The sequence below is a fragment of the Fonsecaea pedrosoi genome (genome assembly GCF_000835455.1).
Source record: "Fonsecaea pedrosoi CBS 271.37 unplaced genomic scaffold supercont1.6, whole genome shotgun sequence".
Classification (NCBI taxonomy): domain Eukaryota; kingdom Fungi; phylum Ascomycota; class Eurotiomycetes; order Chaetothyriales; family Herpotrichiellaceae; genus Fonsecaea; species Fonsecaea pedrosoi.
The window spans coordinates 2,924,521-2,951,747 of NW_013550610.1; the positions used below are offsets into that span (position 1 = coordinate 2,924,521).

Consider the following 27,227-nt stretch of genomic DNA (forward strand, 5'->3'; position numbering starts at 1 on the left):
ACAGCAAATATTCAGCAGCAAATCATGAGAGGGATTACCGGACAGGTTCTATCCAGGAATCTTTGGATAGCTCCTGGGTGGTCTGGCATGGCTGACGGTGTTTGCGGATATCCCATACCATACGTATTCCGCCCTATGCCGTGTGGATGTTCTCTGCGTTCGGCCTACGTCGCTTTATTCATTATTTGTCCTTGGCTCCGTTGCGTCCTCGACGGAGTTGGCTTATCACGACACTGTGACACCCCAGTCTTGAGTTGATATGCCGGCATCACGCAGACAGCCAATTACCCGTCCCTCCAACCACCCGGTGCTTATATGGGGCGGATCAGACCCAGTGAAGATGGACTGGGCACGTCCAGGTATTCTGTTGGCAGATTGTTCTTCTCTCAGTGACACTCCATGCTTGATATCAAAAGAGGAGGAAAGGGACGAGAGTAATGTCCGGGAAATTATAATGAATCTCACCACGCTTTGATGTATTTGAACGGTAGCTTACGTGGCATCAGGAAACTATGCAGGGACTTTACACAAATCTGTGGTATGAAATGACTGGTTACGAAAGGGCACTGATCATTGGGGTTGGTTACCGTCCTCGAGATAATGTGGCGTGGCTTCCCAACGGGCCGCCCAAGACCTTACGACTCCACATTGAGTCACTTGTGGTCTCTGCGCAATGCACTCCAAAAGAAACCTCATCTGCTACGACTGGAGCTGGCTGGTTGGCTTGGCCAGCGGGCTGCCAGATGTGTCATTCTCGGGTTCTAATAGGCTCACCACGTTGCCGTCCGTAGCCGCTGACTCCAGAGGGTGATGGCTTTCCGAATCTTGAGGAAGTCCAGAGGACGAAGGGAATTGTAGATCCGATCCCTCGAAGATGTCGAGACTTAAATCAGATGGGATTACGTCGATTACCGAGTAAAGGCTTTGGAAGTGAGTGGGCATCCAGGTATCATAGACACTTTTGGTAAACTTGTACGCCGTCCACTTCTCTTTCCCGTGCAACTCGGTAAAGTTAAAGGCGCGTATAAGATGGCGGTAGAACGTCGTGCTTGTACCCTCAATGATAAGATAATGACCGTAAATCCTTATTGATCGGTCATCATGTGAGATGGAAAAGGCGAGGATCTTTCGACGAAGTTCTATCTCGCGCTTCACGAGCCGGAATAGTTCCACGACACCTTTCGAACGGCGAGCGTCATGGTATGTACATTCTGTCGATCTGCGACGTCGAGCGCGGCAGCGCCGCCGTACTTGACTTCGATGGCGAAGAACGGAAGTACATGTACCAAGTGCCCGTGAAGAAACAGGTATCGGCGAGGTCGCCCAGAAAGGGCTGTAGTTTCTGAAGTTGAGTCTCGGTAAAGGCAGAGCGCTTGAACCCCGCAGAGTAGTCTGGCTGAGGCCGTGGCTTTGTGACAGGCATGGAATTGTTCCGACCCTCATCGACACTCTCGACCAGTCTGTCGAGGTGTTGGGCGCCGAATGTGGCCAGCGTTTCCGCAGACGGGACGAGCACTCGAGCGATATCTTGGATGACCCTCGCTTGGGGGTCGTTTGCTTCTCGGTCAACAGCCCAGACAGAGAGGGCTTTGTCCTCGTTTGTGATGTCCAGCTCGGGCTCCTCCGTGTAGCTCCCCCACGCTTCGAGGAGCACCCTGTAGGGCGGCTATGGGTAAGGAGTGCTCTTGTCCTCCCTGTCCTTCAGGTCACTCGGTGTGGTTGAGCTGGGCGCGCCAGACTCGCGGTCCGATTCCTTTGGACGAAGGGACGTCTTTTTCGCCGATAAATAAGTCGTTCCGCCACTGTCGTTCAAGTATCGTCGTGGCCAGCGCTGTGTCTCCGCCCAATGTGAAATAGGAAGGACTAGAAGGACTAGGACAAGATGTTTGTCGTCGTTTTCGAGAGTGTGCGGATCTAGCAGTTGTTCAGGTCCTCGTTTTCCGCTTTGGAGGCGTCGATGGAAGAAGGGTATGAGACGGGTGCGCACTCTCCATTCGGTCAGTTCGTTGAAGTGAACTTTGACCTTGTTGACGACTGTGTGAGAGAGCATGTCCTCAACGCACATGTCACTATATCCGCGCTAGTGCTAGTGTGATACAGGGGCACACCGTTAGCTTAAATTCCAGCCAAGGGCGCTAGTGACGGGGGACTATAAAAGCAGCAACCCCGCCATGAGAACCGATAATTAAGGATCTTGCCACTCGCTAGCTCTGATGCCTTTTCTGATATTGATCATGGCGTCTTACACCACCACCAGCACCAGCACCAGCAAGCGAGCGACTAACATGGATTCATCTACCAGTAATATCATCGTTCCAGACCCGCTGAGACCTGGATATCTAATCCCGTCGAAGTACCTGAGGTATACTGAGTACTTCATATGCACACTCGACCGAGCTTCCCCTGTCCTACCTGACCCTGATATCCTCGTTTACACCTCATATCCATCGCATCGATCATACCCTCATACCATTCGCCAGTGCCCTTGTTGTTAGTACTGGTGATTCACACCCCGTGATTCCTCGACCCCCAATGCCTCGGGTCGCCGCTCGCGTAGGCAAAATCCCGCCCTGCCACGCGCGCACGCTCGCGGTCCTGGGCCGCCGCGTCGTTGGACCACGTCGGGTGCGCGACGTACGTGCCCGTGTCGGCGTTGAACATGGTCCGCGTCGGGAACGAGTATGTCGCGTTGGGGTGGTTCTTGAGCGGGCCGCCGAGGGTGGACCATTTGGGGAGGATATTGGAGTTGGAATTGGAAGACATTGGGTTTCTTTTCGCCCTGGGACTTGAGATCTCGCTGGTGTGGATGTCGATCGGTGGATAGCTTGATAGGAATGTAGAGGAGGCTGTCTGTTCCGTGGAAACTGTCGCGTGGTGTCTTGTGGTGTCTCTGTCGGATCTCTTTCGTCTGCGTTTCAACCCGATCGATGAGGTGTCTAGGTAGACAAGACAAGAATGCTTCAAGAAAACGGGCATATTTAAGAAGATCTCATCTCCTTGTATCACCTTGAGTTCGTTTGCTCCTCGCCTCGCTTCAGACCTGGTTGGCACCCTGGGACCCTGCCTGGCACGGAGTCTGTCAACGATGGCGGAACTGAGGAGTTGAATCGTCACGATCAAAACACTCTATGCCGACTCTTGAGAATTCTTGCGCGTCGCGGGGGGCGAGGGAGAGACTTTGCCCGCTGGTCACTGGTCACTTGTCACATCACTCGATCATAGGGGGATCACCAGCACAGGGTCCCCCAGTGTAGTACTCACCAACGCAGTTGCTGACTGGAACTTGTTGGATTATTCAGTCATTCATGAGACACACTTCAAAGATGGAAGAAACATTCGTCGAGGACAGTTATGACTCTCTGGTCTTAGGTAAGCATGGCGCTGGCAATATACATACACATTACCCCAGCAAGCAAGCGATAGCAGGTATAGACCAAAGTAGAGGAGAGGAGAAGAGAGGAGAGATTCGACGTTTCTTTTCCTTTTCTTCATTTTCACTTCCTGCCTTTCTACCCTTGCCCTTTCCTTGACGAGACAGACAGACAGACAGATCACCCTCTCCATATCTTTGACATCTCTTCGCTGATATTGTTGTTCGTTCAGCACAGTGTCTGTGTCTGAAAAGTACTATCGCCGAAACCCTCGAACCAGAAAGGCAATGCAAGTATAACATGGTTGTAGTAATGCCATATCTGATTCTTGGGCCGGGGAACAAATGAAAAAAACAAAAAGGGGAAAGAATATGGACAGAGCAATAGTCGTAGTCATGGCCGATATGTATTCGACCTCTCACTCTAGCAAGGTAGTCTATGCACGTATCCCTGCGCGCATGTATATAAGCATGCATGCATATATATCACCTGTCTGTCTGTTATATGACAGCCCAAAGCCCATAACAGAGTCCTCCAGTCCTATACCTCTCCCAAAAGCAAAGAGGTATTCGAGACAGCACTCGCAAAGCATCCGAGATGCAACGCCATATCCACGACACCCGTAGCAAAAGCTAGACACACACTCGCCCGCCTGCCCCTTATCTCAGCCCCTACACCTATCCGTGGCGCTTAACCATGACGCTTCGAATCCCAATGTCTCCAGTCTGACTTTGTGTAGGCCCAATCCCTGCCCTTTGAGCCGACACCCTCCCGATCCCGCGCCGCGCGATCATTGTCCGCGCTCGCGACTCGCTTCTCCTCTCTGTGTCTCGCGTACCCGTCCGGGGGGATGGACACGTTCTCGCGGTAGCGGTCGAGAAATGCGACTTCGCGGAACGACGAGTAGTCCGTGGAGCCTGACGAGGAGCCCGCGCCGATGGGGTAGAGGAAAGAGTATTTCTCCCGGGTGTTGGCGGTCGAGTGTTGGGTGTAGTCGTAGTCGTCTTCGGAGGACATGACGACTTTTTGTTAGAAGTTGGGATTTTTGTGGAAGTAGTTGTGTTGTGTTGGACTGTGTTTGAGGGTGAGGGTCTTTGTGTGAAACGTTCGAGATAAGAGGAAGAGAGACGGGTAGAGAGCGACGAGTAGGGAGGACGAGGGAGAAATGAGAGGGTAGGAGAGACTGTTTGCTCTGACGTGGTATGTCACTGTGTCGTTTCTTGCGTTGTCGATTGAAAGATGGGATGCGCTCAGAAGTCATCGCCAGTGACCAGCAACTTGTACATCACTTCAGAGTGAGTCTCCATCCTGGGTGCGGCGCCCATCAATATCACTCTTTTGCGTCTGGTCCGGCTCATGTTCGAAGGTAGCCAGCTCCCTGAGGGGCCTCCAGATACTCCATGTCACTGGCGGAAGTGATGGCCAGCTAAAGGCCAGGAAGTCCATACTGGCTGCGTATAACGACGTCCACGGGAGCTGTCCAAGAAGACTTCGACTCTTCTTTCATCGAGTTTGCGAACACACAGAGTTAATAAACATCACTGTGTGGCCGTCACCTCATCATAGCCACAAAACTCGGACGACCAACAGTCACAGTGAGAGACTCTCCACAGTCGGCCTTCACTTCTTCTCATCCGCATCCTTTGAGTCGTCTTGCACGGCATACGCCCAGTCATAGCACCTGACACCCTGTCCCAGCCGCTCCCTTGACGCCTGCTGATTGGCCGCACTAAAGGCCCTCTTGTCCGCCTGAAGGCGCTCGGCTTTCCTAGAGATTTCGACGCGTTTTTCCAGGAGCACGTCCCTTTCTTCCTGGCTGGACTCCTCCGAGGGGAAGTAATCCCGAAAAACAGTCTGGATGTTCTCGGTCTTGTATTGCTCGTAGTACGCGGTGACCACGACGGGTGCGTCTGATTTGGTGGTATCTCCTGCTGCTGCTGCTGCTGCTGCTGCTGCCACCGCCGGCGCCGCGCGACGGCCTTTCAGCATTGTGGGTAGGAAATCCATCTCTGCGAACCGAAACGCGGAGTGACTTTTGTGTGTCGAGGGAACTCTCTCAGCTCAGCATAGAGCTTGCAGATGTGGACAAGAAGTACAGTGTAGAAAATCCTCGGGGTCGTGGCAAGACAAGACAAGGGAAAAAAAAGGTCGAGGTCAGCCGCTCTTGGCCCCCACGCGCCGCACGGGCACCTCAGCGGCACCGCAATAATCTACGTGTGGCGAGCGTCGATTACTATTATGTATGTAAAGTCGTTGCCGGGAACTCCACCTCCGCTTTAGGCGGTCCTGCTGCTTCGAGAGTGGTCGCAAGCCGGGCGAAACGCCGCTTTTGACGGCTACAAGAACCTCGTCTTCCATCCTCATCTCTCTCTCCTCTCCTCTTCTAACTTGTTTTTCTCTCTCAACTCCGTTTGCCCTAATGCAACGGTCGAGCCTGACCTCCGATACCACCTGGATATCGTCCCTCCTGCTTCATCAGGAAATCCATTACAGTTTGGATGCTCTCTTCATCTTTCCGTGTCTTTGCCGTCACAGTCAGTTAGCCGCTAATTTCTTGCTTCAGTGTCATATCTATAGTGCCAAAAGCACCCGCCGAATATTTAGTTAGCTGTTTGTGCTTCTGTATCAAATATCTGTGCTTTGAAAATCGCACTACCCAGTGAGTACTTATCGTGCCGCCATGACTACGGTGCAGCCTTGTATACCTTAACTGTGAATGTCCCCTTGTGCAACCACGAATTGTTCTTGGTGCCGACTCTTGTCCTCTACACTGTCGATAGCAAATATCAAGTGTCAATTGAGTAAATTGAGAGTCTCTGCCCTGGCGCACTACGTCCGACTAAGCGGGCTCTACATAGACGATAGAATACCCGAAATCCTGCCTGTCTTGCCGCCTCCTGACTTGCATCGCAGTGAGTCCGCAACTCCGATATCGCTGTGGCAGGTGTAAGCCAGGCAATTGGGCCAACGCAAGTCTGTTGCGACGTGATATCTTCGCTAGACCAGCCCACTCCTCCACAATCTTTGTGCGGAATTATGGCGAATATTGAGCGGTCAACAACTCATACCATGGTAGTAGCACTAGAAGTGCAGCCGCCAACAATAATCTCGATGAAGGCCTTGAATTCTTCATGTTCGTTCCCCGATCTGCTCCAGTCGCTGTCGCGCCACTCCTAGCTCCATTCCAGCGCTCTTGAAGGGTAGCAGTTGATAATAAAACGAGAGTCGTGCAGAGCGCTAGCACAACAACAGAGTCAAAGATTGAACCTCCATTTTGGACCCGCGCCCTTGCTGCCATACGTCCCATCCTCTCAAGGAGCCAGATCTGGACCCCCTGCCAGAAGACAGCTATCTTCAAAAGTGCCCCCGAAGACGTTTTTGAGCGTGAGCGACGATGGTCTCCTTGTTTGAACGCGGAGTCTTGCTCTAACGACAATTGCTGATCAACATTAGGCAGTTCACTATTAAACGTCTCGTCTGGATCCCTAGTTTGATCGACGCTTGAATCGGCTTTCGAATAACCTTTGGGCTTTCCAAGTTCGGTGTGAATCTCGCTGTGAGTCACAATATCGGGTTTTTCGGTTTCACCGGAGGGAATTCTGGTAGCAGCGTCGTCCGATGCCATTACTGCCACATGGCAAAGGACGCACGCTATGACGATCATGCCTGGATAGTACCAGATTAACCACAGGACGAAGCTGAACGAGTCGTAAGGCAGTTCGGCCATTGAATTCACTGGTGGGCTCTTCACAATGGAGGATCAAGTAGTGAACAGCCAGTTTTTGAATGGTGAGATGTTTTTCTATCGAGAATGGTTGATAATCTCCGCTCACAGTTCGAGAGACATCAACTAGATTATTACGTGAGGTCGTGTTACGAACTCACCTTGAGCGACCCGGACTGGACCAGTCTTGGGCAGGTCTGACGAGCCAATCATGCGCAAAAAGAGCCAGCCAACGAGGAATCAGCAAAGGTATGCCACGTGACATGCTCTATGGGCCTGGTGTAACTGTTTGCCTCCTTGGCACATGTACGTAAGGCACAGCCCATACAGTCTGACGGTGCCTGTTCCTGTCTACTGTATACAAGCCTACAGTCCTAGCATAGTTCATACAACCCCCGTGTATTAAGTCGTAACAGGTCGCCACAAAGTTTCTTGGTTTCGCCAAGCGCTGGTGCCGCCTGGCGCCCGCGTTAATCCTTCATTTGACGCCGACCTCCGTCCTCTTTAGCACAATATCTGTCATCTCTTCTTACCACCCCCCCGGGCCATGGCGGCCGAAACATGGCTGACCTCGCCACAGGGCAATCCTCAGATCAGCCGTACACCTTCTTGCTAACACTAGTCTAACACAGGGCCTTCTTGTAGCGCCCGCCCGCCGCAGTAGAATTTGCTTGGCGCTCCAATCCGTCGCCTTCGAATAAGGCTAACTCTGTATGTAGAATGAGGTTGGAGCCAGTTCGATTTATAGCCATTTGAGGTTTCCGACCCGTTATCCGGCTTTCTCCAACCTCATCCAAGGTGCGTGCCTAACAGGCGACATCGCACTTTGAATACCTATCGAGAAAGGTTCTCGACGTTTTACTAGCATTGCTTGAGTTCGTATAATCGTGTACATTATTCCAGCAAGCTCCCATGGAATCAAGGGACACAGAGAGAAGGGACAGACCCGAATGAAAGCAATTACACCAATGTCACTTTTGATAACATGCCTCTAGTCTAAGGCACATTCATTGCAAGCGCCGCAGGAGCGTCCAGAGCAAGGCCAGACTTGGTTGAAACCGGGTCCGAAAGGTCGCTTTGCCTAGTCAACAGGGACTTCAACAAGTGACGGCCCCTTCTTTTCCAGGTATTGAGTTATAGATATATACTTTGCTGCTCGTAGACTTTAGAATCCTCATTCCCTAAATGCATTAAAGGGAGAAATATCATCTATGCGTGTTAATTCTCATCCTCTGAACAAATCGATCGATCAATATGGCCATACACGCTCTTCAGTTGTGTCTACTTTTATTTGTCTGCTCAACTTCAGCCTTCAAACTCGACTTCTACCTCGATGGCAATTGTGCTGGAGAATTTATTGACTCCTGGATTGGTGGGCCTGATCAAGGCTGCAGGCAGGACTATGTGTAAGAGAACCAATGTGACACTACATGATAACTTTCTTTGTGCTAAAAAAAAGAGGCTAGGGGTCTTGCAGAAGGTGTCCTTGTCAAGTCGACAGGGTCTGTGGACGATGGCACTATGGTGCAGTTCTACAGCTCAAATGACTGCTCCCCAGGGACTGAGCTATCGAACGCGGATGATGGCTGCATCTCCATCGACAATGCCCTCGTCGGCGCGTACCACTCATTCAGAGTCATTCATACAAGCGTACAGACACGCCGTGAGGCTCCTCCTCTCTATATGTCGTTCCACAAGCGTCGTCAAGACTTCAACGCTGCTTCAATTACACCCGATACCTCTAAGTCCTCTGACAGGGCTCAAGAGCCAGCGGCATTCCATGGAATGATGGCCAGTTTCGACGGAGTCGAGTATCGATGGCACCAGCTAGCTCCCGGGACCTGGGTCGGCATCCTCCCAGAGGAATGGGATGATAATATCCATGTGATGAATAACATGGGCCGGCTCAGCCAACCGACTACAACCTCCATTACACCACGCGAGGTTCTAGACGATCGCGATCTCCTTCAAGCGATCTGCCAGACAACGGCTACATGTCTCGGAAAAGCAAAGGCTGGGACCGTCACCGTGATCGACGTGGCTGGGCCTTATTTCGATAAATTAAGAACCGTGGTGCAGCAATCCGGTAGAGACGCTTGGGAATTCTTGACAAGTGGTCCCTTTTTTCAGCAGTTGGTGACGAGTAAGTTCGCTTTCCTGCGCCGCCCCTCGTTCATCGACTTCCAAATGTCATGCCATCTACTCTGCCGCCGGTCGTCAAAAAACTGACTAAGGTTATGTATTCATCAACAGACACTATTGCAGGCACGATTGTTACCCCGTTTCAGGCTTTCGTCGGCGCGAAGATTCAAGGTAGCATAAGCCCCTCGGACGCAACGGCCTGCTCAACTCTCAAAGACGACATCGACACGTTAAAATCAATGATTCTCTCTCTGCAGTCGCAGGTGGCCGCATTGCAGTCTATCACCGTCAGTATGTTACAGAATGATGCCGGAGATGAAGTTTCTCGTCTCTCCATGACGACTGTTGACTGCGGCAGTGCTGCCACCGGCGACACTTGTACCGTCCCTGCTGGCTTCTGCGCCTAAAGGAGATATGGGATTTGGGACATGTGAGATATTTTGTTTCAGTGCCGGCATGGGAGCATTGGATTTCGGATGTCTTCTACATGGCGTCTCATGTACTTTACATTTTTGGGCTCTTGGTTTGGCTGCTGCATTAATCTGTTTGCTTTCTGTTGAAACCTTTTTACACGGCGTGCACAACCTGTTGACAGGTGTCAGTTATGGTCTCTAAGGTCAATTGACATTTTGAGAAAGATTGATTCTGACTGTTCGAGAGGCACAACGAGCCTATATACAGAAATATAGGATTGTAGAGAGAAGCCGAGCACCCTGAAAACCAACACCATTCTCTGCGATATTCCCATTCCTTCTCGGGATCGACCTCCGAGATTCATATTGACCCTGGAATTAGACTGGCGCCGAGAGGCCGCGGACATGCGTCGACGAGGTCGTCGGACTTGTCGGCGATGCCTGAAGAGTTCAACACAGCTTGGGGGGGGGGGGGGGGGAATTTCGATGGAATGGAAGAGTCTGCCCGTTGCACCGTCGATGTCGTCACCCTCAGTACCCGCCGGTTCCTCGAGGTGGCATTCAGCTGTGGTTTGGAGATCGGTAACAAGTTGAGAAGAAATTCCAATTGTATACCCGTTTAGGGCGCCTAGTAACGGCTCGGTATGCCGCACGGCACGTCGGGCGCCCACGAGAGTGCAATGTAACGAATAGCGTAATGTTAGGAGAATGACAGAGCGTACCGATAGGGGAATTTGACCAAAACCCGAGAGGAGAGCCGCTCCAGGTCCTCGAAGTGACAGGGCAGTGCAGTCGAAGGCATTCATCATTTCCGAGGAGTTGGACGGATCCCATCCTGGATCTGAAGGGTGGCTGTTTCTAGTCCCCAGTGATGGGCTGCATGGTTGCGTGGCTCATGGGAAGGAGGGTCGATCTGGGAGGGAGGACGGTAGAGGGGGCCAGGAGGAGCGATCTTGGGCATCGAAGGAAGAAACTACTCAAAAGCGGCGGCACTGGCCGCCAAATTGGGCGAGAAATTTCCCTACTCCCTGAACAAAACCATGGCGGCCTCCTAGGAAACTACATCATCTAAACTGCGCATACCTCTGCGACCCCCACGCTACATGGCATATCTCTCCAGCGCGAACCAGTCGAATGTGCATTCCGAGAATTGTTTTCGTCCGCTCATTTCGACGTCGCGCAGTGATACGTACTGGCCTGACTCGGGCACTTGGTAGTTTTCGAGGGCTCGATCGTTCAAATTACCGATTTCATGCTCTTGCGTGTCCGAATGATCGATGAACTGGAAATTCCCCAGGTTGTTTGTTTCGTTCCCCTGGTAGGAGAAGAGTTGCAAGAGTGAATCGGGGTCGAGGTTGCTGGTCTCGTCCAACCGAAGCTGGTAGTCCATCTGGTCTGCCATCCCAGTGTCAGAGCTCACAGTCTTGGTATGCCCCTGCTGCCACGCTGTGGTCGGACAGAGCGAGGGACCGTTCCGAAGCTGGGCCGGGAGGATGTGTGACTTGTTGACACCAACACTATCGCTGCTAGCCATGCCACTCTGCCTTCTAAAAACATGGCGGACATAGGCTTCGGCAATCTTGGTAAAAGTCTCTGCTACCTTCTCCAGCTTCACTGCCGAAGCATGGTCCTTTTGAAATTCCAAGAAGTACAACACCGTCTGCCGAAGCAGCTGGAGGTCGTCGATGCTGGACTTGGAGGTCGGATCGGTGATGACTGTGCCAAACAGGACGAAGAACGGGGTGAATGGGTAGTACAACTGCTGCCTGCAAAGGTTAAGCATTGACAAAGTCGGTCAGAAAGCGGACTTACCAGACAATGCCGTTGAACACTTCCTCAGAATGAGCAACGAGACCCTTCAGTAGCGCAATCGCTGCTCTCGCCGAGTCCAGGCATGTCTCACGACAAGACTTGTCACCTCTTGTCAGACAGACGACTAGATGATGGTATCGGTACTTGAGGGAATTGAAACCAATTCTGATAGAGACACTGGCCGGGTCGGTTGCGGCGACGAGATTGGTATGCATGGATTCATTCTGCAAAGTTACTACTTACTCATTCTCATCGGATTTACTCACCTGTTCGACGACAGATATCCATTGATCGAGTGTCTTCTTGAGTTCCAGAAGACGACCAGGGTCATGACTGCTGAGAAGATAGAAATCCGACATGTCGCCCATGATCATGGCAAGCTTGGTGCATTGGACAAAATAGAATGCTCCAAAGAACTCGACATGTGGCGGACGGTCTGTTCCCGCGCCAGCCAGATGAGGTCTATATGCCGAGAGCTGTTTAGGAGAAGGGAGCTCGAGATTGCGATATAGTGCGGAAGGCAATACTGGAGGACATCCGAACGAGAGGGACAGCGACTTCTCCGTGATGAAGAGGCTCCAGAAGAGGCACAGGTTGCGCGAATGTAGATCGCTGTCTCTTTTCGCAGATGCCGACGGAAGTGGGAGCTTGATCATCTGAGCCATGCGACAGGCCTGGCTGATCAGGTTCCAACAGAGGCTGGGGGTGACCAGATCCTGTCCATGGACGGCGAAGACTGTCCATGCTTGGATGTTGAGAATGGTTGGTCCCATGAAGAGGCTGGTCTCGTCCGCAGCTAACCAAGCATTCCAGCGCAGTTGGAATGTATATTCAGACAACTGTTGATTCTGTGTCGACGCAGTGGCAAGAATGGTGTTCAGCATCAGCACCCATCCTCGCTTATCCACCGAAGAGGGACGAAAGACCAAGTCAAACAGCATCTCTTGCGGAGGCCGACTGAGGAGCGGGTAGCCTCGATCAACTACTGTAAGGAAACCTGAGGACGTCAGCTCAGGTCTTTGGGTCTTTTGATGTCAAGTCACGCTGGTAAGGCTTACATTGAATGAACATGGCCCCAATCGGCTCTGTCGGGATAAAGAACGGTTCATGGTCTCGTCTGGCCATCTTGACAGCGGCTTTAATCTTGTCATAGTCATAAGTCGAGTCTTTGAATTGATTGTAAAGGTCAGAAAGCATGCCGCTGCCTTGACTGGTGATGTCTGCCAGACTATTGCGCATCTGATTGAAGTTGAGTACGTTATGAGTGTGGGAAAAGGTTGAAGTGACACTGGAGTGAGTTTCATCGCCGAATCCTGGCTGTTGATCCTGGGCTGTCGAAGTATCTGAGCAGCTCGGAGGAACTGCGAGTCCGGAACTGGAGTCTCGATGCTGACCAGCCTGTTCTAGCAAATCGATTGCCGTGCTCTCGGGGTGTACATCCAGGCCACACTTGCTGCCAGATGGTTCCCGAGAATAGGTGCAATCACTCGTCCAAGCGCTGCAATTTTTGCATTTGGGCTTCTCGCGAGAACAACGGAGCTGTATCGTCGCATAGATGAGCAACACATCCAATCAATTTATCGTCGACATACCTTTTTCTTCCAACAGTAGTCGCACTAGACAGGGGCAGGTCAGAAGCGCCAGGAAACACAAGCACAGTAGCATCGACTTACAGCATATCGACTCCGGCTTTTGTCGTCTGCCATGCTGTCAGTAGCCACTGGGTCCGTGGAAGCAGTATCCTCGAGCAGGATCTGGAGCGGAAACGAATGCTACTGAAAGTGCGTCTTCGGATCACCGTCTTATTCGTATAATGGATGGACGGGGATATCATATGGTTGGTTCCGAGAAGATGGAATTTGATTTGTTCGCAGAGTGAGCAGCTAGGAATCAGTTCCGGCTTCTGCAACCACCATTGGATGACAATATTGACCCTGAGGACTGGGATATGCACAGCCTAGGGACATGGGGGTTACATCCATCCACTGAGAAACAGCCTTGGTCCTGCTCCTCCCGTCGCAAACTGGCATACTAGGCCACCTTGATGTCCACCCCCTCGGATTGCAGAATCGCAACTTTTTAGAGAATATACGTGAATTCAAGGCTCTGATCGCCTTCTTTGCCGTTGGTGGTGGCTCCTTCGGCAATCATCTTTGCCTTCCTGGCATTTCTCCTCTTCAGCAGCAACCAGCACGATGCATAGAGAAATCCAGCCACAATCGTGAGACCGGCCGAAATGGCGTTACCCGGGACGTATCGTGGACCTTGTTGACTCGGATATAGTTGTCCAGAAACGAGGTTGGATACGTTAGCCAAGCTATAGGCAAAGGGCTGGCCGATTGCGCGCTTCGTGTCGGGCGCGAGATTCGTGGTGATCCACGTTACCGCCAAAGTAGAAATGGGATACAGCCCTGGGTGGAGGTCAGTCCTCAGTACCTCTCAGGAAAGGCCGACTGTGACTCACCTATGACAAGGACAAACATGCCGGCATACCCAACATTGGGGTTCTTCGACCCCACGCACATCAGATAGCCAACGGCGACAGGGACACAACATCCAACAATGAAGAATCCTCGCTTCCGGAGCTTGTCCGAGTAGTAGACCTGGATGCACAGGGAGATGGCACCGATAACATAGACTGGGATGGTCATGTAGTTGACCTTGAGGGAGGCAAAGCTGTAAATATGTCAGCAGAAGAATGGTGGACCACCCCGGTACTAGAACTCACCCGAGACCGTCGATGATGGTGGGTAGAAAGACCCCGAACCCGTTGATAGCGACGGATGAAGTGAAGAAAGCAATACCAAGAAGGTAGACAAAGGGATCAGTCAGGGCGATCTTGATCCACTTTCGCTCCAGCTTCTCTTCTCCTCGGATCAGGTAGTCTCGTTCCTTCTTGAGCCTCATCGTCTCCTTCTCCTCTTCGCTAAGGAACCATGCTTTCTCGACTTCGCCTGGCAGGAAAAACAAGCCAATGCCACAGATGACCACAGTGATGCCAAACTCGATGATGAAGAGCCATCTCCACGCAGCAAGACCATGGCGGGATCCCATTGTCTGGACAGCGTATGCGAAGAGACCGCCAAACGCACCAGAGATACACTGGGCAAGGTTGGTGGTCATAATCCGCTTCCCGGCCAGCTCTCGCGGATAGATGGTCGAGAACAGAAAGGCAAAAGCCTGAGCGAGGCCAGCTTCGGCAGCGTTCAGCAACATGCGACAGGCTATGGTTTGACCGTACGTTTGAACAAACGCAGTCCCAAGGGTACAGATACTCCAGAGGACAAACGCAGTCCCAATGGCCTTTTTGGCACCCCATCGTCGGGTGGCCAGGACCCAAGGGACCTCAAAAACAACAGTACAGACACTCGACAGCGTCTGGATATTACCGAACTGGCCACCTTTCAGTCCGACATCTTGGTCAAACCCAAACACGCGAGCATTTCCAAGCTGGACCAAGCAAGAGTCAGCAAGATATTCTTCCCCGAGGCACAAGGCAACAGTGGCTCACATTGTTACGGTCGAGAGTGGACATGACCAGATAGATGACCGATATTGGCACGACATAGATGTCGAATTTCCTGCGCACAGCTGCCTCCCTTGCGGGATCAATGTCTAAGGCGGTGGTGGTGCCAACTGCGTGATCTTCGGTGATGCTGGTGGCATCGTAGACTGTATCCTTGGCCATCTTTTCATTCTCCTTGGCCATGTCCATATTGGGGACTGATTCAAGGCACGACTTGTCCGAGGATATGAACCTGTTGTTCAGATAGGAGGAGGTGTTGAAGGAGACTGAACGGCCACCCCGTTCGAATTGAGTCGAGTTGCGATGTTATATACACCATCGCCCGCCATGAGGCCTCAATAAAGCCACCTCGTTGCACATACCTTTCGAATGCCCTTGTTCAATACCATAGATGATAATCGCTTGTCAATTGCTGAATGTCGTTGACGGCATCGAATCAGCGTCCCGCCTCTGTTATCAGACTCGCCCGTGTCGGGATTTGCCGACGCACATTTCATTCCATCCCATCAACTTATCCATCCTTCATCAGAACAATCATCCCTATCGTCTCTTTCCTGCAAGTCGCTATCCGATACATAATGTCTCCCGATCAAAAGAGAATCCGAGGCGGAGTGAATGCATGCCAGAGGTAAGAGGAACAAGATTGTCAAAGATTGGATGGTGAATCTTATCGATGTGCGCGCAGGTGTCGTCGGAGAAAACAAAAGGTATCAACACAACAACCATCGCGATACAGCGCTTTGAGCCGCTGATGACACGCCGAGTCTGCCAGTGCGATCAGAGATATCCGCAATGTTCCAGCTGCGAAAGCGCCAACGTCCCGTGCCTCACGTATCATGCCGGGAAGCAGGCCGATGTCAGTATCTCTCCATCCCCTCGAAGCCCCGAGTATCTGGCCTGCTCTGCTGATAGCTACAAGATTCCTCGTGACTACATCTCCAGTCTGGAAGAGCAGATTGCCGCCCTCACGCAGGAAGTCCAGCTTCTGCGAGAACGCACAAGGGATCCTCCAGCAGCGGACGGGGAGGTGGCAATCACTACAACGACGCCTCATTCCACGGCCTCAGCCCACGAGATAGGCATCCTTCCGACAGCGAGCCAGTCTGCCTCTGATGAAGCCTCGCCCCTTTTCCAGGATTTGGTGACAAAAGTCAAAAGGGTTGTGGTTGAACCTTTCCAGCAGCCGCGGTTTTTGGGCCAGAGCAGCGGTATCTCGTTTGCCAAAATGGTTCTGGCAGCCATTCATGTCGAGAACCTGTCGTCGCCACTTGTTCCAGAGCAGCAGCCTTTTCATGACTTCTCGCTGTTGGAATCCGCCCCGGCCAAAGCGTCGCTGCCGCCTCGCCATGTCGCAGATCATCTGGTCGATGTTTACTTCCAGTACCGGACACCCCACTTACCAATCCTGGCTCGCTCGCAGGTGAGCAACGCCATAGACAGCGCATATCGTTCTAGAGGGACAAGCTCAGTCACAGTGGATGTTCCGGAGAGGGACATGTTCATCGCGTACATGGTCTTTGCCATCGCGCTCGTCGACGTCCCGCACACATCAGGCGGTCGACCAAGCCAAAGTGACGGGTGTTTCCGGTCAGCACTCACCTGGGTCGAAAAGATCCTTACATACTCAAAGAGTGACATTGAAACCCTCCGAACGGTGCTCCTGTTGGCACAGTTTGTCGCACTGTCTCCGTCCCGAGGAAGCCTTTGGCACCTCACAGGCTTCGCGCTGCGTCTTTGTATCGACGTGGGCCTCCACTGGGAGACCGAGTTACAGTGTCTCAACATGGGGCCGGAGGTGTTGAACGACCGCAGACGCCTCTGGCACTCGACGTATCACTTCGACCGGCTGCTGTGCATCACGCTCGGCCGCCCGTTTGGCATTCTCGACGAAAGCACACGTGTCCAACTCCCGAATCCCTGGACCGGGTACGGCCGTCAAGGCCTGGGACAGCAACGAGATGACGAGTTCGACATCCACACCCATCGGGCGCACAACCATCTATTCACCCTTGCGAGACTCGAGTCGGAAATCAAGCATGTCCAGCACAGCCAAGTGTGGACGCTGAGACCGGCATACCCGCGGCCCAACTGGGCGTCCTGGCTGCAGGACATCCTTCCGCGGCTGCAAGAGTGGAACACGACCATCCCGGAGCCCGGCAAAGCGCATCCGTCCTCCATCTTCGCCTCCCAGGCCTACTGGGACGTGACATACAACAACGCGATCCTGCTGCTGTACCGCGCACAGGCGGGGAGCGTGTTCTACCGCTCGGCAGAAGAGGTGGTCACGTCGTTCGACGCGTCCTGCAAGGTCATCGCGGGCCTGAAAGTGCTGCAGCGCGAGGGCCGGGTCGAGATGCTGTGGAAGTCGGTGCACCACCTGTTCATGGCCGGGCTGGGCGTTGTCTATGGCCTGTGGCACTCCAAGGAGATCCGGGAGCGGCATCCCGTGGCCAGGAGCATCGCCACTCTCCAATCCTGCGCCTCCACCCTGGCCGCCATGTCCGAGACGTTCCCCAGTGCCGCGGGCTGTCGGGACGCGTTCGACGCGCTGTCATCAACCACGATCGACTGGCTCGTCACCAGGGACATTGAGGAGGTGCACCAGAACCGCGTCGACTTTGAGAACCACGTCCGCGCCTTGACCAGGCAGTTGCAGCTTTCGCTCAGTCGCTCCCGCTCCCGTCCCGGCGAAAGCGACGACGGCGTCGGCGCAGGCCATCTTCGTGCCATCGCCGCCGTCGATGACGACACTAACAATAATACCTTTGACGACCTCGGCGAGTTGCTCAGTACGGCGGCCCAGTGGCCTGACTTGGGCGAGTTTAGCTTTATCAGCGAGCTAGGCTAAATAGCTAGATAGCTGTACACGAGCATGAGCAGTGCCACAACTGTGATATTAAACAGTGACAGTGAATAGCTAGAGTGGAGAGGGTAGAGGATACATATAGAACCGGGGTAAAGATCCAATCCAAGGAGTCGGGATCAGGACGTGGAATGGCCCCCTGGCTCGAATCTGAGGCTGGCACATACATCGAGAAACATAAAAGATACACATAACCTTGGTGGGATTGAGCGTTCAATAACAATATATAACGCTTCTACCGATCGCTAGATTAGCCTGGCTGTATGACCCTCTATGAGAAGAGATTTTCCAATCAAGCAGGCTATATATCGGTGATCTCACGACCCCTTAACTAACTAACGAGCTGAAGTGTGCCAGCGGTATCCGCCTCCCTCGAAGGCCCGTCGTCCACGATGGATTCGTACGTCAGGGGTTTCTGGACGAAGCGCGCGTCGGCCAGGCCTTGCTGCCACCGATCAAACGACTTACGCGGGATGGTGGTGGTGGTCCACATGCCGGATCGACGGAAGGAATTGACCACCTCGACAGCAACGTCGATGGGAGCTTTGGGGAAGAGCTCGGCGAGTTCGTCGCGGAAGAGGTTGGCGTCGCGCTGCAGCACCCACTCGATGCCCTTGTTCAGCCCGAGGCAGAATCTCCTCTGCATGTCCCGCAGGTGCGGCGTCACGGTCGCCGTTTCGCGGTAGTAGACACTCCAGGGGACTTCGCCCTGCGTGACCATCTCCATGGCGACCGAGACGTTGGGATTCTGCGCCGCCATCGTCCTCGCAGAGAGGTTGTCGGTGACGAAGAAGTCGCCCATGCCCCCCTGAAACAGGTTTCCGAGCATGACGCCATCCAGGTCTTGGATGAAGTCCACTCTTGCCGGGTCGATCCCGTTTTCGCGCAACAGCATCTTAAAGAACAGGCCGACGCTGGCGCCGCCGATGGATTTCATCAGGATTGTCTTCCCGACTACGTCAGCCAGGTCGAACTTTGTGCCACAGCTCGTGCGTCTAAGCAATGCCAGAGGGCAGCGATTCGCAATCTGAGCGAACACGGTGTAGTCTTGTACCCGACCACGGTACATGGACGGGACCCAGATTCCACCAAGCGCCATATCAGCGGAGCCGTCGGCAAGCGCGTCGAGAACACCATCCCATGGCGTGGGGATTGTGGTAGTGACATCAAGGCCTTGCTCGATAAAGAATCCATGCCGGTCGGCAATGTATTGAGGGAGGTAGTTGATGTTGTAGCCCGTAGCGGTGAGGCGGAATGGCTCCATGGTTTTGTTACCAACGCTGTTTCTCCCACGAGGTTATGCTGGACCTGATTGTATTTGATGTGGTTTCAATCTGCGTAGTCAATCCAATTTTAGTACTCGGGCTCGAGCTGTGTTTAGAGGCGGAGGGGCATCGTCTATTTCAGTGTCTCCAGCCACCATCCAAATAAATAGTCCCCTACCAACGTGGACCCAAGCAGCAGTTGGCAGTGAACAAGCTTCACGGCAAAAGCAGACGAAAAACTCTTTGACTCCGATAGGAACTTACTGTATGCCTGTTTGTAGGTATCTTTGAGATTATCAGATCGGAAAATCCCGACTCCTTGCAGCGTGAGATAGTCAATCAGTCGAGATCGGCATATCCCGATTCAGCACAGCCATAGATTTTCGAGGGCACTTGGTTCGTTAGATTTGCGCAGGACAGGCCGTGGACCAATGATGAAAGGTTTATAGTATCATTCACGCCATCAAAGTAAGGGCTTAAGCATTCCAAGCTCAGCCAGACTCGGTCTATAGTCGGATGGAACCCCAGAGTTTGACCACGGTACCTCGTAAGCTGCTCCATGTACCGCCTTACATCGGCCGTTGAAATGTCGACGAGTGTTCAATGCGAGGTGGCTACCATGTCGAGGGTCAACAATGGCATGCCCTATAGGGTCAACGAGACATTAAGTCTTTGAGGTTGGTGTATCTCAATAAGTGCAAGAACAAGGCTGATTGTACGTGCCCAATAGAAACTGATCCATTAGCAAATACTAAAGCAGCCCTAGTGGCGCCATTTTCTTGCTTTGCCCAATTAGGAAATTTAGACGAATCAACCACTAATCCGAGCCGAAACTTTTTGACGTAGCGACCTCGAAGGAAATCCAGTCTACGGCGCAGTCTGGGACGAACACTGCGCTCATCCAGGGTCTCGTTCTTCTCCTGTCTGGCTCTGAAGGACGCTTGGGAAGACTCCAATATGTGTCATGGCTCTCTCGGACACGCGCAACTATGTCCTTGCCATCGAGAATAACAAGCAGGAAGCCGAAGAAATCGCAAGGTCGGCGGCGCAAAGTAAGTCCGCACATGCCTCGATGGGACTGGACGGTGATACTGACAGCCCAAGAACTCGAGAGTCGCCAGACCACCTTGATTGAAGTCGTCCAGTCACTCGGCGAGTACATCAACGACAATGACGAGAAAATCCGGGCCCGAGCCATCTCCTACCTAGTTGCTGTCATTTCAGCGCTCCCTCCAAAGTACCTCTCCAGACAACAGATACAGGTGCTTTGCCAGTTTTTCTGTGATCGCATCGAAGATGGAGGGGCACTTGATGGACTGTCCAAGCTACAGGGTCTCGAAAGATTTACAAATGAGATGGCTCAAACCGTCGTGAGAGCGTGAGTGCGGACCACGTTCCAGCTATCCAGGACTCACCTGGAAAGTGGTCCAGGGTTGTCTGGCAGCGGGATTGTGCGACCGGGCTTGGCTGACAGGCATGCTAGGATATTTGAACATTTCACGGACTTGCAGACACGCAACCAGGCTGGCAGGTACCGCATCCTCCAGCTCCTGAACGAACTCTTGGATCACCACCGCAAAGGTAGGATTAGGTGACCCTTTGCACTGGACAGCGCGCTGACCCATTTGCAGCCATAAGGGACATGGAGGATGAGTCCCTCGTGGGCATCACGGATTTGGTGGCAGGTGAAAAGGATCCTCGAAATCTGATGTTGATCTTCTCCATGCTCAGGGTTCTCATGGTTGAATGGGACATCAGAGATCATGCACAAACCATGTTCGATTCGGTATATGCTTATTTTCCCATCACATTTCGGCCGCCCCCAAATGATCCCTACGGCATCACAGCTCAGGATCTGAAGGACAGACTACGGGAATGTCTGGCTTCCACCGGAGTTCTAGCGCCCTACACCTTTCCCAACATGCTGGATCGCCTCGACTCTACTTCCCCTACCGTCAAGAAAGATTGCCTGCAGACTCTGGCGGCCTGTGCCACTAATTATGACCCCGAGACTCTGGCCCAATTCTCAATACCCCTCTGGGATGCCGTCAAGTTTGAGGTACTGCAAGCCCAGGAGCCGGAGCTGGCCGAAGAAGCGCTGCACGTCCTTAAAGGCATTGCTGCCTGCTTATCCGCCACTGTTAAGACCACTCAAAATCCCACCACGTCGCCACTACATCAATACCTGTCGCCTATCAAGAAGGAATGCCTGGAACATCTGCAAGAGCCGGCGACACGCCAGGCGAAAGCTTCTGGGGACATTTTGAAAGCGGTGTCATCCGCCTCGGTCCAAGCTTTTGAAGTTGTGGTCGAAACCGTTGGACCAGCACTGTTAGGTATCTATCAGTCTTCGGCGGGCTTGGTGCAACAGCGAGCGATCTTGGAGGTTGCCAACCAGTTGTTCGAAGCTGCCATTGAAGTCTATGGGTCTTGGACATCTCCAAGCTCTAAAAATTCCGAAGGGCGACAGAATCTTGTCGGAGAATACAAGGACAAATTTGTGACCCTATATAGCCAAGCCTTGATGGGGACGGTCAAGGAAGAGGTGTCCTTCCGGTTGACAGCTGCAAACGGGCTGTTGCTGGTCTCAAAAATGAACTCGGTGCTTGCAGATGACGAGATCGGTCTTTTCGTCCAATATTTCGATGATATTGTCCTCAAAGAGGAGTCCTACGGTCGCGACGAACTGAAAAGGAAAGCCATGACGGCCTTGGCCGAAATATCTCAATTCAAGCCTAGTTTGATCTCCAATATCTCATTCCCAGCTTTCATGGCACGCTTACCTGACACTGAAGAGGGAGCCCGTACCGCTGATTCCAGCTCTGTGCTTGAAGGGTTGGCGGAGATCAGCCTCGAAAAGGAATTGCTGGGAACACTGATGAGACGCCTTCTGAACAAATTGGACATCCTTTTCAGCTCCAGCCAGGGCCCACCGTATCCCTACACCTGCCAAATCTTGGGTACAGTCCTGTACGTTCTGAATCGCAGCGTCTCGGAACAGAAGGCAACGTTGGATGCGTATTTCGAACGGGTGGTCGTGGGACTCTCCCGAAGGATATCAGGCGTCAATCACGGTCCGCTCACGCATGAGAACGTGCTGGATCTACTTGGACGGATCATGAATTTGATCGTCCGACACTCTGCGGAAGCGGCAGTTCAGCAAACTGCAGAAAACTTCTATTCCTTCTTCACTCAATCATCAGCCAGCGAAGGATCTCACAGCCTCGTCCACTTGGTCAATCAGCCTACACGGACCATCCTGTCGACGTGGCTTTTGGCAGCTGTTCCCAGAGGCTCGAACTCCTCGCTGCTCACAAAAGACCAGATTCCGCAGAGTATCCAGAACTTGGTGTCTTTCGCTTCAACCACTCACAGTGCGGCAGTCACCCAGAGTTGTCTTTCTCAAGTTTCTCTCTACGTCAACAAGCATATGGCAACCGCCGATCTGGGTTATATTGACCAATTAGTCTCCCAGAAACTGTCGGCGCTCAAGGACGAACCTATGGATGAAACCAAAACGCCCGACTTTGACATTCGCCTCCTCTTTGCGCTCTTCAAAGCTCTAATACTCCGAGTTTCCCCACGGACGAACGAGTACCTGGCCAACCTCGTCGAACTCCTTGATTCGAAGCAGTATCCATACCAAGTCTCTCAGCTGGCAGCCCGAGGTTTCGCCACCATTCTGGCGGCTGATGACATTTTGTGCAAGCAGAATGGAGCGCAGATCAGGTTGCTTGCTCCTCAGCGCGTCTTCCAGACGTTGACGCCAATGATTTCCGACAAATTCAAGACGTCACAGTCAGCCTTTGAAAAAGAGAATTTCCTCGTGGCAATGAGTGGCATAATGGCGTCTGTGCCTTCGGAGATTGTGATGCCGGAGCTTCCGACCCTTTTGCCCCTTCTTTTGCAGTCCTTGGACATTGCAGATCAGACCGTCAAGATTGCGACTTTGGAAACGTTCGCGGTTGTCATATCAAACAATCCCTCTGCGCTCGAAGAAAGCGGCCACATACCGGCTCTGGTGAAGCGACTTATCGCTGTGGCGACGCTGACGAAATCCAAAGCAGCCGGTCCTGTGAAATCAGCCTTCCCAGAGAAAGGACTTGCACCCGTACCTCCAACAAATCTGCCAAAGACCCGACGTTTGGCGGTCCGCTGTCTTGCTCTGATGCCGAAATATATCTCAGCAAGCGCATCCCGAGGCAATCCTTTGATTCCACTCAAGCGCGAAGTCCTGCATGGGCTGACGAATATCTTGGATGACACGAAGCGTGATGTGAGGAAGGAAGCTGTTGATGCTAGAGCTGCGTGGCTGAGAGAAGTTGACGATGCTAATGATGACGATGTATAGACATGACTCTGTGGCGTAGCAGGGAGGGAATGAGTATATAGAATCAACTACTGATCGGAACTAGAAGGGCGGGAAATGATCGGTCAATACATGAAGGGGGGACGCGATGACTAGACTACTGGATCAATAGTACAAACGTGTAAGTAATCTCACTTCGAGGGCTTCCATCTCCCATTGTGCTGCCGAAACAAGTCAACGCCCTGCACAGGCAACAAGTTCAGGGTTGCAGCCTTGTGTGGCGTGCGTGACAGCCTCGTGGGGGTGGATTACATAAGTCACATTTTGCGGAGAAATGTTTTTACCCTGTCGAAGAGTCGCAGGCAGAAAAACGGCCTCTTTGCCAACTCCAACAATCTACGCAGATGCTCTGATGACCATGACCCGATAACAGTACTGTCCTTCGTTCAAGAAGTGTGTCGACTGCAAAGGACCAAGAGATCGCCTCGATCAGGCGCGGATTTCGTCACCAGGTGAATTCCACTCCCACCAGAGAATCATACCATCTTCGACATGTCTGAACCGCGGTCCAGCGAACCCCGTATCAAGTCTCACAAAAGAAACACTGCACACCGCAGACGTCGCGACGATGACGACTTTGACGAGCGGTGGGGCGACGAGGAGGCCGTGGGGGAGGAGGAACAAGACGCCGCCGAAGGCGATTTCGCGGAATCCTCTGCTAAACGGCTGAAACTCTCTGACGGCTCGGCGTCGCACCGAACACAGAACGAGACACCTCCTCCTCAGACGGACGAAGAAAAGGCCCAGAGAGAAAGAGAAAAGGATGCGAAGGAACGAGACGAGTTTGCGAAGCGGCTGGCGAAGCGGGACGAAGAGCGGGCAAAGAAAATTGTGGAAGACAGGTCCGCCGCCAAGGACAGTGCGACGGCTCAGCGACGCGCGTTGGCCAACGACGCATCGGCGAGAGAGGCGGCGATGCCAGATCTGAGAATCCGCTCCAGACAGGACTACCTGAAGAAGAGAGAGGCGGAGAGACTAGCGCTGCTGCGCAAGCAAGTCGCCGAGGAGCAAGCGGAACTCAGAGACAACCCAGATCTGTCCAGACGAGAAAAGGAAGAATTCGCACGCAACAAGGAAATTCTGCGCCTCGCTGAGGAGAGGCTGGCCATCGACGATCACCTCGACGGCTACGCTCTTCCCGAGGACTACATCACCGAAAAAGGCAAGATTGACAGGCGGAAAAAAGAGCAGGCTCTATACCAGCGTTATGTTGATCGAGACGAGGCCGGGAGAGAACGGTATGTGACCGAGCACGAGGAATGGGAGAAGGAGCAGACCAAGAGGGCCGAAGCCCAGATTAAGAAAGCCGAATATGTCGACGAGGGTGAGTACACCTATGTCTTCGATGAGAGCCAACAAATGCAGTTTATCATGTCGGACACCCTGCAAGGAGACAAAGGTATGACCAGGGAGCAGAGGGAGATGCAGCAGAGGCTCAGCGCTGCAGAGGCAAAGGCCAAGAGCATCGAGGAAACGAGAAAGAGTCTGCCCATCTATCAATTCCGGGACCAGATCATCCAGGCGGTCAAAGATCATCAGGTCCTGATTATCGTGGGTGAAACAGGAAGCGGGAAGACAACGCAGCTCCCGCAGTATCTCCATGAAGCTGGCTTTACGAAAGGCGGCATGAAGATTGGGTGCACGCAACCCCGGAGGGTGGCTGCCATGTCGGTCGCCGCAAGAGTAGCAGAGGAGATGGGAAAGCGACTGGGAAACGAAGTCGGCTATGCTATTCGGTTCGAGGACAACACCAGCGACAAAACCGTCCTGAAGTACATGACGGACGGTATGCTGCTGAGAGAACTTCTGACAGACCCCGAACTGTCTCAGTATTCGGCGCTTATGATTGACGAGGCGCACGAACGGACAGTGAGTACCGACATTGCATGTGGGCTGCTGAAAGACATTGCGCGAGCGAGACCCGATCTGAAACTCCTGATTTCCTCCGCCACCATGGACGCCAGGAAGTTTCAGAAATACTTTGACGATGCGCCCATATTCAACATTCCCGGCAGGAGATATGCGGTGGACATACATTATACGGCCCAACCAGAAGCCAACTATCTGGCTGCAGCGATTACCACGGTCTTCCAGATCCACATCACGCAGGGAACAGGAGATATACTTGTTTTCCTGACCGGGCAGGAGGAGATCGAAGCAATGGAAGCCAGTCTCCAAGAAACAGCTCGGAAGCTAGGAAGCAAGATCAAGGAGATGATCATCTGTCCCATCTACGCGAATTTGCCAACAGACTTACAGGCCAAGATTTTTGAGCCTACGCCAGCCGGGGCACGCAAAGTGGTGTTGGCCACCAACATCGCGGAAACGTCACTGACTATCGATGGCATTGTCTACGTCATCGACCCAGGCTTCGTCAAAGAGAATCAGTACAATCCACGTACAGGTATGGAATCCTTGGTCGTTGTCCCCTGCAGTCGGGCTTCAGCGGGTCAACGCGCCGGCCGTGCCGGTCGAGTCGGTCCTGGCAAATGCTTTCGACTTTACACTGCTCAAGCATATAAGAATGAACTCGAGGAAAATACAACACCAGAAATACAGAGAACAAACCTTTCTGGAGTCATCCTCCTGTTGAAAAGTCTTGGGATCAATGATCTTCTCGACTTTGATTTCATGGATCCGCCCTCGACCGACACCATCGTCCGTGCCGTAGAGCAGCTATATGCGCTGGGTGCCCTGAACAACGCTGGGGAGTTGACAAAGATTGGTCGTCAAATGGCCGAGTTCCCGACAGACCCCATGCTGGCGCGTGCAATCCTAGCGGCAGACAAATACGGATGCGTGGAGGAGGTTCTTTCGATCATCGCAATGCTTGGAGAAGCATCGGCACTCTTCTTCCGTCCCAAGGACAAGAAAATCCACGCCGACAGTGCCAGGGCCAGATTCACCAACAAGGACGGCGGTGATCACCTTTCACTACTGAACATCTTCAATGAATGGGTCGACTCCGACTACAGTTTTGTGTGGGCGAAGGAAAACTTTCTCCAGCAGCGTAGCTTGACTCGAGCGCGCGATGTTCGAGACCAGCTGGCAAGGCTGTGCGACCGGGTCGAGGTGGACGCAAGTAAGACTTGCGGCGGCGCTTCAAACATTGAACCGGTGCAGAAAGCCATCACGGCGGGCTTCTTCCCCCACTCGGCTCGACTTCAGCGAGATGGACAGAGTTACCGCACGGTCAAGAACGGGCAAGTTGTCTACATCCATCCCTCGAGCGTCCTTAACGAGAGTCGGCCGAAATGGGTCATCTACCACGAACTGGTTTTGACAAGTAAGGAGTACATGCGCAGCTGCATGCCTTTGAAGCCAGAGTGGCTCATTGAAGTGGCGCCCCATTATTATAAGAAGCAGGATCTGGAGAGTCTGGGCGTGGAGAGGAAGGTTCCCAGGGGAGAAGGCAAGGCTCAGAGTAAGATATGACAGAGTGCGAAGTGCTGCGATGAGACGAGACATGCACATATGTATTTACCAACTGTGGAAATGTTTTCTCCACAGAGATCACCAGCTAATTGAGATCTTCCACTACTCTTCGCTGAAATCAATCCCAGCCCATCGACGAGGCTGAAGTTCAGCCTGATGATGCCAGCCTCGTCCCTGCCAAGCCCCACATGCGCCGCGCCGTGCCGCAAATCTTCTCGACCATCAGAATAAATTTTTTATTCTGTCCTGATCTTTTTCCTTTTCCGCCCGAGCCGAGAACAATCACCATGTAAGTCCGTCTCACTTC

At 52.8% G+C, this 27,227-nt stretch overlaps 12 protein-coding genes across 12 annotated transcripts; 4 read left to right on the forward strand and 8 right to left on the reverse strand.

Annotated features, from left to right (window-relative positions):
• Nucleotides 1-699: 699 nt before the first annotated feature.
• On the reverse strand, nucleotides 700-2,065 carry Z517_09891 (uncharacterized protein; the record flags this gene model as incomplete). The annotated part of the gene is made up of 3 exons (XM_013425799.1): nucleotides 700-1,211; nucleotides 1,252-1,655; nucleotides 1,740-2,065. The coding sequence occupies 3 exons, from the start codon at nucleotides 2,063-2,065 to the stop codon at nucleotides 700-702; spliced, it is 1,242 nt and encodes a 413-aa protein (XP_013281253.1).
• Nucleotides 2,066-2,505: 440 nt separating this feature from the next.
• On the reverse strand, nucleotides 2,506-2,763 carry Z517_09892 (uncharacterized protein; the record flags this gene model as incomplete). The annotated part of the gene is made up of 1 exon (XM_013425800.1): nucleotides 2,506-2,763. One exon carries the CDS (start codon nucleotides 2,761-2,763, stop codon nucleotides 2,506-2,508), a length of 258 nt encoding a protein of 85 aa, XP_013281254.1.
• Nucleotides 2,764-4,061: 1,298 nt separating this feature from the next.
• On the reverse strand, nucleotides 4,062-4,388 carry Z517_09893 (uncharacterized protein; the record flags this gene model as incomplete). Its single annotated transcript, XM_013425801.1, has 1 exon — nucleotides 4,062-4,388. The coding sequence occupies one exon, from the start codon at nucleotides 4,386-4,388 to the stop codon at nucleotides 4,062-4,064; it is 327 nt and encodes a 108-aa protein (XP_013281255.1).
• Nucleotides 4,389-4,991: 603 nt separating this feature from the next.
• On the reverse strand, nucleotides 4,992-5,378 carry Z517_09894 (uncharacterized protein; the record flags this gene model as incomplete). The annotated part of the gene is made up of 1 exon (XM_013425802.1): nucleotides 4,992-5,378. The coding sequence occupies one exon, from the start codon at nucleotides 5,376-5,378 to the stop codon at nucleotides 4,992-4,994; it is 387 nt and encodes a 128-aa protein (XP_013281256.1).
• Nucleotides 5,379-6,405: 1,027 nt separating this feature from the next.
• On the reverse strand, nucleotides 6,406-7,098 carry Z517_09895 (uncharacterized protein; the record flags this gene model as incomplete). The annotated part of the gene is made up of 1 exon (XM_013425803.1): nucleotides 6,406-7,098. One exon carries the CDS (start codon nucleotides 7,096-7,098, stop codon nucleotides 6,406-6,408), a length of 693 nt encoding a protein of 230 aa, XP_013281257.1.
• Nucleotides 7,099-8,349: 1,251 nt separating this feature from the next.
• Nucleotides 8,350-9,644, forward strand: Z517_09896 (uncharacterized protein; the record flags this gene model as incomplete). Its single annotated transcript, XM_013425804.1, has 3 exons — nucleotides 8,350-8,501; nucleotides 8,562-9,238; nucleotides 9,349-9,644. The coding sequence occupies 3 exons, from the start codon at nucleotides 8,350-8,352 to the stop codon at nucleotides 9,642-9,644; spliced, it is 1,125 nt and encodes a 374-aa protein (XP_013281258.1).
• A 1,105-nt stretch (nucleotides 9,645-10,749) lies between these two features.
• Nucleotides 10,750-12,701, reverse strand: Z517_09897 (uncharacterized protein; the record flags this gene model as incomplete). The annotated part of the gene is made up of 4 exons (XM_013425805.1): nucleotides 10,750-11,416; nucleotides 11,463-11,686; nucleotides 11,729-12,459; nucleotides 12,521-12,701. 4 exons carry the CDS (start codon nucleotides 12,699-12,701, stop codon nucleotides 10,750-10,752), a joined length of 1,803 nt encoding a protein of 600 aa, XP_013281259.1.
• An 840-nt stretch (nucleotides 12,702-13,541) lies between these two features.
• On the reverse strand, nucleotides 13,542-15,177 carry Z517_09898 (uncharacterized protein; the record flags this gene model as incomplete). Its single annotated transcript, XM_013425806.1, has 4 exons — nucleotides 13,542-13,873; nucleotides 13,927-14,138; nucleotides 14,191-14,912; nucleotides 14,974-15,177. The coding sequence occupies 4 exons, from the start codon at nucleotides 15,175-15,177 to the stop codon at nucleotides 13,542-13,544; spliced, it is 1,470 nt and encodes a 489-aa protein (XP_013281260.1).
• Nucleotides 15,178-15,739: 562 nt separating this feature from the next.
• Nucleotides 15,740-17,836, forward strand: Z517_09899 (uncharacterized protein; the record flags this gene model as incomplete). The annotated part of the gene is made up of 1 exon (XM_013425807.1): nucleotides 15,740-17,836. One exon carries the CDS (start codon nucleotides 15,740-15,742, stop codon nucleotides 17,834-17,836), a length of 2,097 nt encoding a protein of 698 aa, XP_013281261.1.
• A 346-nt stretch (nucleotides 17,837-18,182) lies between these two features.
• Nucleotides 18,183-19,115, reverse strand: Z517_09900 (uncharacterized protein; the record flags this gene model as incomplete). The annotated part of the gene is made up of 1 exon (XM_013425808.1): nucleotides 18,183-19,115. One exon carries the CDS (start codon nucleotides 19,113-19,115, stop codon nucleotides 18,183-18,185), a length of 933 nt encoding a protein of 310 aa, XP_013281262.1.
• Nucleotides 19,116-20,080: 965 nt separating this feature from the next.
• On the forward strand, nucleotides 20,081-23,467 carry Z517_09901 (uncharacterized protein; the record flags this gene model as incomplete). The annotated part of the gene is made up of 4 exons (XM_013425809.1): nucleotides 20,081-20,168; nucleotides 20,221-20,494; nucleotides 20,600-20,697; nucleotides 20,748-23,467. The coding sequence occupies 4 exons, from the start codon at nucleotides 20,081-20,083 to the stop codon at nucleotides 23,465-23,467; spliced, it is 3,180 nt and encodes a 1,059-aa protein (XP_013281263.1).
• Nucleotides 23,468-23,977: 510 nt separating this feature from the next.
• On the forward strand, nucleotides 23,978-26,920 carry Z517_09902 (uncharacterized protein; the record flags this gene model as incomplete). The annotated part of the gene is made up of 1 exon (XM_013425810.1): nucleotides 23,978-26,920. One exon carries the CDS (start codon nucleotides 23,978-23,980, stop codon nucleotides 26,918-26,920), a length of 2,943 nt encoding a protein of 980 aa, XP_013281264.1.
• Between the last annotated feature and the right edge of the window lie 307 nt (nucleotides 26,921-27,227).